Source organism: Xenopus laevis, chromosome 1S, assembly GCF_017654675.1.
Source record: "Xenopus laevis strain J_2021 chromosome 1S, Xenopus_laevis_v10.1, whole genome shotgun sequence".
Taxonomy (NCBI): Eukaryota; Metazoa; Chordata; class Amphibia; order Anura; family Pipidae; genus Xenopus; species Xenopus laevis.
Genome location: NC_054372.1, coordinates 156328276 through 156339559, shown reverse-complemented (window position 1 = coordinate 156339559; position 11284 = coordinate 156328276). Strand labels below are relative to the sequence as shown.

The 11284-nt window shown below is 39.5% G+C and overlaps 1 protein-coding gene across 3 annotated transcripts in view; it reads right to left on the bottom strand.

Moving 5' to 3' along the window:
- Positions 1-6113: 6113 nt before the first annotated feature.
- marchf3.S (membrane associated ring-CH-type finger 3 S homeolog) overlaps positions 6114-11284 on the bottom strand; it is a 132423-nt gene continuing 127252 nt past the window's right edge. For 2 of the 3 annotated variants that reach the window (XM_018240037.2, XM_018240046.2), the window contains exons 4-5: positions 9318-9527; positions 6117-7024 (exon numbers count right to left, since the gene is read on the bottom strand). In XM_018240037.2, the coding sequence (XP_018095526.1) occupies positions 6866-7024; positions 9318-9527 (369 nt within the window). In that variant the 3' untranslated portion in view covers positions 6117-6865. 3 annotated transcript variants of the gene reach the window in all.

Genomic DNA, 11284 nt, shown 5'->3' with positions numbered 1-11284 from the left:
CCAACAATCTCTCCCTGAAATCACTTTGGGCAGATTTATCAAAGGTTTAAAAAAAAAAATCGAATTTCAGTCAAATTTTTGTGTAGTTCGTCTAGGGAATAGACCAAATTCGATTTGAATTTTAATTTCGAAATTTATCATGTACGGTCTCTTTAAAAATTCGACTTCGACCAATCGCCATCTAAAACCTGACAAATTGCTGTTTTAGCCTATGGCAGACCACCTAGAACCTGTTTGGAGTCGATTGGTGAACTTTGAAAAATCAGTGTTTGGTTTTTGGTTTTTTGTTTTTTTTTCAAATTCAACCCTTGATAAATCTGCCTCCCTATTTGTATGAGAACATTCTGTGCAGTTTTTTTGTTTTTCATTTTGGTTGCTGTATGCACCACTTAAATGGGTAATCCCTATGCCCAAAATGTTCAGAAGAGACTGCTGTTCATATTTAGGCTGATTTCTCTTTATGTAGAGGAATGTGGGAAATAAGCTGCTCTAATGCGCAGGGTGTCACCCACTAAACCCACTAAATTTAGCCAAAACATGCGCGTCAAGTCGGATGCGACGGAAAACAAGGTAAATACAAATGTCGGATGGTGTCGCAGCATTCGTCCAACACGACTGTCTGATGTAGATGTTGCGTCTGCATCAGACGTAGTGTCGCATCCGATGAATTCTGCAACACCATCAGACATTTGTATTTCTTGTAAGTAAGCCTGAATAAGGGAGCACCACCCCTAAATCAAAGAGAAACAGACAAATGGTGTGCAGGGTTATATGGATAAATAGTAGCACAAAAGAGAAAAAGATTAACCCTTAAAGTTGCACCACCCCATCTTTAAATCCGAGGACTCAAGGAACAATAAAACTTAACTTTTAATAAATAAATTAAAACCGTAAGTCCAGAGGAGCGTTTAAAATAAGGTTAGGGACAGGGAGGCAAAGAACCCGAATTCAAATGGGCAAAAAAGTACACAGCATACAGTGGGTGTTTGGGATGTCAAAGAGTAACCCACGAGCCTACAAATGTAAATACTGGTAAGTCACATACAATCATTTACCAGCCATAAGTTGGGGTAAACCTTGTATGATGGCTTTTAGGCCTTAAAATATCCACTGTATAAAAATAGGGGTGTGGAAGCACTCTAAAGGCTAAGTAATAGTATATTTAAGTATAAAGGAAGTGCTAGTTTTAATGCACATTCCCTGGGCCCCTGTCTCAAAAGTAAGTTTACAAAACAGGGGTTTTTAGTTACAAAGTTATGATCATAAAGTTGAAAAGCCACCATACCACGTCAAGGTAAACCCCACATGGCGGTCCCTAACTTGTTTGCCTTTCGGCCATAGTATAAAAAGTCTTATTGCATAGTAGCATTCAGTGTAATCAGTGTCTGTTGAACCTTGGTTTCAGTGAAAAGGATCTATCCTCCCCCGCCAGTATGCGGCTTTTAAGGGAGAGGCATTGTCCAACCAACGCCCATTTTTAAAAGTATAGGGCCCCATTAGTTTAAGGGGGGGGGTATGGGGTGCTATTAAAAACCACATGAAGCTCAGCCAAAGCTTCTGGCAACAATACAATGTATAAAAATAGGGGTGTGGAAGCACTCTAAAGGCTAAGTAATAGTATATTTAAGTATAAAGGAAGTGCTAGTTTTAATGCACATTCCCTGGGCCCCTGTCTCAAAAGTAAGTTTACAAAACAGGGGTTTTTAGTTACAAAGTTATGATGAAGTTGAAAAGCCACCATACCACGTCAAGGTAAACCCAAAGCGGTAGCCCAAAGATAAACAACCAAAGTAGCCGTATTCAATTAGTTTTAGATTTAAATGGAGGTTAAGATTCTATCCCAGCCACAAAATCACCGTCGAGAACCCACCCCTTCACCCACAGAGCTTCCCACCCGTTTCTGCTGTGAAGCGGTAGCCCAAAGATTCTTTGTAGATTCAGCCCCCCTGCCTAACAATTCTAAAATGCGCCTGACGCGCGTTTCACCTGCATATCACAGGCTTTTGACAAAGCTCTGTGGGTGAAGGGGTGGGTTCTCGACTGTGATTTTGTGGCTGGGATAGAATCTTAACCTCTATTTAAATCTAAAACTAATTGAATACGGCTACTTTGGTTGCTTACTTTGGAAAAGGGGAGGGGGCGCTTGAGGGTGAAGGGGTGGTGCACCAGACCTGATTGCGCTTTGTGTTAATCCCTATCTCAGTCTATGGCTTATTAACTGAACTCTGCTGCCTACCAGCACTCGCATGCCAGGGTTGGCAGTTTATGTATTTAATTTACCTGATTTAATTCAGGGTTAATCGACATACAGCCATAATACACTGGCTTCTCTCTCTTTGGCTATGGGAGGGTGTGCTTGAGGGTGAAGGGGTGGTGGATATTTTAAGGCCTAAAAGCCATCATACAAGGTTTACCCCGACTTATGGCTGTTAAATGATTGTATGTGACTTACCAGTATTTACATTTGTAGGCTCGTGGGTTACTCTTTGACATCCCAAACACCCACTGTATGCTGTGTACTTTTTTGCCCATTTGAATTCGGGTTCTTTGCCTCCCTGTCCCTAACCTTATTTTAAACGCTCCTCTGGACTTACGGTTTTAATTTATTTATTAAAAGTTAAGTTTTATTGTTCCTTGAGTCCTCGGATTTAAAGATGGGGTGGTGCAACTTTAAGGGTTAATATTTTTCTCTTTTATGCTACCATTTGTATTTCTTGCCTTGTTTTCCGTCGCATCTGACTCGACGCCTGTTTTGGGGCAGAGCGTCGGATCCGGCACAATTGCAGGGAAATCATCAGTGTATTTGTGCCCTTAAATGTGTAATATCTTTAAAAAATGGCATCTTGTTCATCTTGTTACAGAAGGGGAATTGCTGCACCCCAACTGCTGATCACACAGAAAAGGCTTCGGCTGAGTGAAATTTGGCTGTGGCTTTGTTAGTACCACCCTCCAATGTGCAGATATCACTAGTCAAAGCACAAACAAAGAGCAGAGTATCTGTTTGTTCTATAAATCAGAAGAAGCAGCAATAGGTTTAGCAGTTGTGCTTTGGCAAATATGATGGTGATTTCTGTGTATATGGCAGCTGCACCATTGATTGTATCATATATGCACATGTTCTGCAGCAGTTGCCTCTCACATCTGTCATGCACAATACAATACAGCTATACTGTGTGTCCTAATAAATCCTCTACTGACCATAAAATGGAACGTTGTTACTTGTAACTGATTTAACTTCGCAATAGAGAATCCGGGTGTCTGAGTAGATTGGCCCTGTGTTGTATGGCAGGAGTGTGAGCTACAGATATTGTTTCACATGCAGCACTACTGGCCACTCGTTCCCTCTCCTACATAAACCATTAGAAATAGAATTGCAGCTGCTGGGGGATTAATGTTGAAACATCTGGCAAATGTTGCAGCAAATACATTACACAAGTCCAGGGAACCTTAATAAAGAAAATAGACTTGTTATATTGTCCTACACATGAGCCCTCTGTATAGTTTATGTTCCATATGTTAGGAAATGAATGGGGGAACCCGGTTACCCCAAAAAAAATTACGGACCTTTGTAGGCGATCACTCTGAAAAAAAGTAAAGACGCCGGCGTTTTTTGGGACTTAGAACATTTTTCAACAAAAAATTGAGGAAGTCCTATCCGCTCCATGGCACTTTGCCTGGTGCAAGATTAACGTTCTGTAAAATCCACATCTTACTGAATTTGTGGAGTTATGTCTGTTCGCCAGAGCGAGAATTCGTCTGGCGTTAGACGCTAGTGTTGCTTCGCACTCTATTTTCTTGTGCTAGCAAAGCGACACCTGCGCCAGTTACGGAATCGCCGAAGTTACGAAATGACGTCACGCTGGCGAATTATCGCTAGTGATAGTCACTTCGCCCTTTAGGGAATCTGTCCATTATATATATATATATACTTTTTTTTTTTTAACGCTTGGAGTGCATTTAATAAATGCCCATGTGTAAGAGCCCTTCGTGTCCATCTGCTAACACCACAGCCAGTAGCAAAGCGCTGCAGCTTGTTGGGATCATCCAAGTGGAAATGTTAGGCAGCAGTGAGTTTGTCCCGGGTATCAAACCACCTGTAAAACCAGACATGACTCTACAGAAATGAGGTTGTTCAACTGCAAATGTTATGCATTTTACCATACTGAAGGTGGTCTTTATTCATTATTTACATGTTTTTGTTCTGCATCTGGCAGGCTTGGCATTTCAACTAATCTAGTTGCTGGGGTTTTCTGCTGTCACAAGGAGATCGGTCAGTATAAGGTTTACAGTTCAACCCCAGGGTTTATTTGTTTGTGTTGGGAACAATCTAAATAAATTGGCCTGTGTGCTCAGGAAAGCTTATATTTTGGCAATTATTAAAATAACATTTTCCTAACAAGCAGATTCAGCATTTCTATAAACCATACAAGGACGTGGACTAGAGGCATTTGTCAATATTCTAGGCCTGTCTTCTGGCTTTTGACCTCAAACCTGTACTACAAGGAGTCTTTAACATGGTCCTAGACAGACGCCTTTCTTAATGTCCTGACTATAAAGACAAATGGGCACTGTGGGTATTACTGCAGCCAGACACATTAGAACTACACTGTTTTATTGACCCAACGGCCCTTAATCCCAGTGCTAAATTAACTGTATTGAGGCACATCTCAACCTCACAACCTATGCTGGGCCCAGCGAGCATTTCATCTTCTAATATTACATCATAATGCAGAGCTCTTTGACTCTTTTCACTTCAGCCCTCCTTAGCTGAAACTAAAGTTACATATATATGGAAATATGAACTGAATTGTCACTCTTAATTGCCCAATCATATCCAATACCCTAAATAAACTCTCTGCCTGTGGGGCAGCTCCACAGTTATAATGGTGACCATAGCGTAACAATTACAATCTTTTGCTCGCAGGAAAGATCATTCATTTTTCAATACAGACATGTTTGAGCTGAATGGTCAGATATACATCTAGAAGCAATAGAATTCTACCTGTGTGATGATTCAGCAGTAACAGTAGCTGATGTTGGGCTGCAACGAGCCAGCCAATATCTATGGGGTTATTTATTAAAGGGCATGTAAAGCCAAAAAAATAAAATCCCATTTTTACTTTTTTAATGAAAAAGAAACCTATCTCCAATATAGTTTAATTAAAAAATGTGTACTGTTTTTATAAGAAACCTGACTGTATGCAGTGAAATTCTCCCTTCATTAACTGCTGTGGATAGGAATTGTCAGACGGTCCCTAACTGCTGAGCAGGGAAACAATCATACTTATGAACAGCAGGGGGATCCCCCGCCTTACTTACCAGCCATGCAGAACTCAAGCAGCTTTGTTTATGACGATCCCTAAGCAGCCCAGACCACACTGAGCATGTGCACTTAGTCTTAGTCTTGCAAAGATGTCTAACAAAGTTATAAGATGGTGACCCCCTGTAGCCAACTTTGAAAGAATAAATTATTTGTTTGATTAGGCTTGTGGTGCAGTAAGTTCATGTTTATATTTAGTATACAAAATACAGCATTTCTAGCCTTATTCTATTTTAGACTTTACATGCCCTTTAAACTCCGAATGCAAAAAAACACGAAAAATAGTTTACTATAAAATCTGAATTTTTAGTGGAAAAAACAATTTTTGGGGGATTAATTATACCCTGAGGATGGAAAAAGTACGAATCAGAAAATCCGGCATCTCAGAACTACCAAGGTTGCATGTAAGTCAATGGGAGAAGTCCTGAAGATATCTTGATCTGTGACGGATTTCGTGCAAAAATCCAAAGAGTTTGTGGTTTTTGGGAAAAAATTGGCGGTTTCGCGTGGAAAATCTGAAAAATTCGGGGGGTTTTCCGCACCGGAAATTTTTGGGAAAATATATTAAAAAATAAGGGGGAAAAAAACAATGCGGATTTGGTCGAGTCATTTTCAGAAAATGATGAGATAAATTCAGACTTTGATAAATGGGCTGCCCCATCTTCTGCCAATATGTGTCGCCTCTGAATATCCAACGACCTACGTTCGGAACTACATTATTGGTTTGTTTATGGGCACTGATAGTGTTTGGTGTAACCGTTATTTAAACCCCAGTAATAAAAAACAAAATAAATGGTTAGTATAAAGCTTTTATGGAATATTTATTATTTAAATAATATACACTTTTTTTTTTCTTTATAATCCATAATGACCCCTGTCTGTGCAAACCAGTTGTTAAAAAGAGCCCAGTAATTGCATTTCCTATGTGGATTCCCAGTCACTGCTGATGAAGAAAAGTCCAATTTATTGATCTCCGGCTCTTCAGCAGCAAATGGGACGGGGGAGGGGGCAGGATTGTAAAGTCTATTTGCTGCATAATGAAGAATGTTTCAAGCTGTAGATTTCAAAATAACAAAGGAAAACAAACAAAAGATGCATAAACATGATCTCAGAAACAATAAAGATCTTTATACAAAATGTTCCATATAAATAAAACCCGACTGCTATGCAATGTCTGTAGATAGTGCCGTCATCTAGTAAATGGGAAATATTGTGCTAGATTGTGACAATGCCTTCAGTTGAACAGGGGTCTGCAGTTGAATGGAAGGCTCCCCCCGAAACGAAATATAGAAAACACCTTATTAAAAAAAATAGTATTATTATATCAGAAGGTCAAAGGCTACTTGTTGGCAGTATTACTATAGAAGTGGATGCGAGACGCCATTGGCTAAATGAAAATGTTTGGCATGTTAGCAAAATACATAACCGGAGCATTCTTCGTTTAATTTAAACTTTGTATTTCCGGGACATGGAGATTATAATGTTTCCAGTCTGTGAGTGAAGTCCGAGTGCTGCAATGCGGAGGGGGGCCCAGTTCTGTATCCATCACACTATGGTTTCTTTCGAGTTCCTTTTGAACGAGTGCAGGCCCAACAGAGACTGCTGAGCTGAAGGTAAATTGGCTGATTTGGGGATCACCAGAATAACCCTTTGATTGGTCCGACGCCATTCATTGTATAATCTACAGTGGTATCTGAAAGACACCTGAAACAAGAAACAGAATAATGCAATAAGAATAGAACTTGTACCATTCTATCAGACAATTCTTCTTCGGCATAAGTAATTGCAGTGGTGCCCCTTGTTTCAAGTTATGTGCACTGCAGATACCCTGCCCAGTAGAGCTTACAATCTAATCCCATTCACACACTGTCATCAGGAGCCAATAAAGCTTGTATATACAGTTGTGTTCAACATATCAGTCCGACATCACTAACCTGATCAATCACTGTTTGGTGGAAATTATATTTCTACATGGCAAATAATTTACTAGTAGCTGTAGTAGAAAACCAACAGACCCCACAGTTATGACATGCATGTTACTCATTCTGTGTAATTGAATCATTCATTGAGGATTGTTCCAAATAATAGCAGTGTTCCAAATAATAATAGCTTCTTCCAAATAATAGCAGTGTGGAGTTCAATTAGTGAGATCATTCATTCTGTGAAAAAACAGGTGTCAATTCCGGCCCTTATTTAAGGAAGGAAGGAGCACATTGCGCTGGTTATAGTGTATAATGGGTTGTTCCAGACATTGGTCAGAAGAATAGTGTACTTTGATTAAAAAGTTGATTGGAGAGGGGAAAATGTATAAAGAAGTACAGAAAATTATAGGCTGCTCAGCTAAAATGATCTCAGCTGATCTCTCAAAACCTGAAAAATAAACTGAAAACTACCAGAAGAATAGCCAAAATGGCAAAGACTCAGCCAATAATCAGCTCCAGGAAGATCAAAGAAGGTGTAATGTTACCTGTGATACTGTTACAATTAGAAGACGTCTATGTGAAGCCAAGTTATTGGCAAGAAGCCCCCACAAAGTTCCATTGTTGAAAAAAGACTCGCTGAAGAGGTTACAATTTGCCATAGAACACACTGACTGGCCTAAAGAGAAATGGCACAACATTTTGTGGACTGATGAAAGATTGTTCTTTTTGGGTCTAGTGGCTGCAGATAGTTTGTCAGACGACCCCAAACACTGAATTCAAGTCACAGTACAGAGTGAAGACAGTGAAACATGGTGGCACAAGCATCATGATATGGGGAAGTTTCTCATACTATGGTGTTGGGCCTATTTATCACATATCAGGATCATGGATCAGTTTCAATACATCAAAATACTTGAAGAGATCATGTTGCCTTATGCTGAAAAGGAAATGCCTTTGAAATGGAGGTTTCTACAAGACAATGACCCCAAACACACCAGTAAATGAGAAACATCTTGGTTCCAGACCAACAAGATTGACATTATGGAGTGACCAGCCCAATCCCCAGACTTTATTCTAATAGAAAACTTGTGGGGTGACATCAAAATTGCTGTTTCTGAGGCAAAACCAAGAAATGCAGGAGAATTGTGGAATGTAACAGGTGCCAGAAGTTGGTGGACTCCATGTAACACAGATGTGCAGCAGTTCTCAGAAACACTGATTATACAACTAAATATTCGTTTTTCATTTACATTTTTCAGTTTATACAGTGAATGTTTGCGTTTGTAAAGAAGAATTCAGACACTGCTATTTTTTGGACCAGCCTAATATTCCCTTTTCTTCACTTTCTGTAAAGGAATAACACAAATTTGATACATTTTTTTCATGTTTTGATTTGGAATAGAATGTGCAGTGTTCCCAATGCATTTGTGTGTATGGAAATAAAAGCTATTATAAGGATTTTGAGCTTTATTCACTGTTTATACACACTGCTATTATTCTGAACACAACTGTAGTGGTGACGTGGAACCTGGAATACTTGGAGGAAAGCTACACAAACACAGGAGAATATATATATATATAATATATACAGACTCCTTGCAGATTTAAGTGTTCTATAGGGTTCTATTGTACTTGCCATCTATATAAAAGTCACAGATATGTGAAAATGGTTCATTCTATATCCATGCAAATGCCCTTCAGTACTCTGAATACCTCCAATTCAGTACAGGTATGGGATACTTCATCCGGGAAACCTAGAAAGACTAGACTCCATAATAAAATATCTACATTTTTTTAAATTAATTAGCTTTTTCTTCTGTTATAATAAAACAGTACCTTGTACTTAATTCCATCTAGGATATAATATTCCTATTGGTTTTTTTTAATATTTAAAATAATTTTGAGTAGACTGTAGAATGTAAGGAGATCCAAATTACGGAAAGATCCCTTATCTGGCAAACCCCGGGTCCCAAGCATTCTGGAATAATAGGTCCAATACCTGTACATATAAATCATACAGCGCCTGTCCTACAATCACACTGCCACTGTATAAGCTCAGGGCAAGAAATACTTACGAGTGTCCAGAAGAGGTAAATAGTAAAGAGTGCAACTGTTAATGCAATAAGTCCAACTGCTTCGAGTCGGCTGCTGAAGTGCAGATGATCCACGGCTCCACGGAGACACAACCAGCCAGAGATTGTGGCGAGTGGAGTGATGAAGAGGAAACACACCATGTCTCCAAACAGAGTCCTTTTCTCATGCTGGGGGCCTGGATTCCGTAGCCACTGCACACAAACAAAGGCAAAGGGTTATTCAGAAGATGCTGAACTGTTCCTATATTTGCCTTATATCTCCTATTGATCCTAAACCCAATTTACTTTTTCGCTTCCCACCAAAGAGCCACAGAACTGAACATGATTCTCTGCATGACAGTCTTCTCACAGAGGTCTCTGCCCGTCATGATCAGTAGTGAGTTACTATTCCATACACAAGATATTATACTTATACCCACAATACAAAGTGGTTTTCCACCTGTTACAAGTTGTGTGGCATCACTTACAACCACCAGGTGTCACTATTGCCCTAGACTTGCACTTGCAGAGCCTTCCTGATGTGTAACATGCTGTGTCTGTATATTGCAGAAAAGTCAGATACAAAGGAGAGTTTTTAGGAAGAGTTTCAATGAATCCAAAGTGTGTGGCCCCACAACAAGTGGCCTTTCCTGCAATACATTAAGGGCCGAGACACACACTCAGATTCGGGGAGATTATAGTCGACCAGCGACAAAGCTCTTCTTCTTTGGGGCGACTAATCTCCCTGAACTGCCTCCCGCTGGCTAGAATCTAAATCGTCAGCGGGATGGCACTCTTTGTTTTCTGAAGTTGCCGAAGTTTCCTCGTGAGGCAACTTCGAGCAACTTCGGAAAACAAAGTGCACTATTTCCCATCCCGCCGGCAATTTACATTCTAGCTGGCGGGAGGCAGTTCGGGGAGATTAGTCGCCCCGAAGAAGAGGAGCTTTGTCCCTGAATATGAGCGTGTCTCTGCCCTAATAGCTGTTGTTCAACTTCCAAACACTTATTTCAGTTGAGTTGTTTTCAGATTGTTCACCATAAGCAAAGACTTTTTTTCCAATTGCTTTCCATTTTTTATTTTTTACCATTTCCCCAAAATGTAAGTTTAATGTTCGTGTCTCTAATGTCTCAGTCTGGCAGCTCAGTGATCCAGGAGCATCTGAACTGTTACAATTCTGCAACATTTAGTTGATACATTTCTCAGCAGCATCTGTGGAATATCAGCAACTATTGTATCAATTCTAACAGCTGCCTTTAATAACGCTCAGGGATTCTAGTCAACAAGGACAACGATAACAAATGTATCAACTAAATGTATTAATTTAGATCAGTTAAAGAGTCGGCGACCCCCCTCATCCTCCCAAAACCGCTTTAGAATATGAAAACTTTACACTTCAATATTAGAAAAACTGTCACAAAAAGAAAATAGAAAGTAATTAGAAAAAGTCTTTATTTCTGGTGAACTATCTGAAACCAACTGAACTGCAAAAAGTGTTTGAAAATGAACCCCTTTAAAAGGGATGTAATATTTTTTTTTTTACAGTATATGCCTAAAAAACAAGAATCATGGGAAAATCCCCCATTCTAGCTTTTTAACATGATCCCCAGAAGCAGCAAGTTAAGGGTCTTGTATTGTAAAGCAGCAAGTTAAGGGTGGAGAAAACATGATGTGAGTAGAAATAAGTAGAAATGTATAATAGAATGTGTTTTAGTTCTGGTTCCAGGCACTAATAAAGCCCCAGAGAGATGGGCACGGTGAGACAATAACAGGTAAAATAATTGGAAGCAATTTAATTCAGCAATTGAAATGTTAAAAACCAGATTGGGGGGTGGGGGAAGGAAAATGTATTATAAGATTGGTAGACGCCTGTATAGATGAGATCCAGAGCTGATATCATGATTTCAATATGATTCATGGACAGATCAGGGCATTCGTTTTCATTTCTAATTATAACAGTAAAGAAGCTC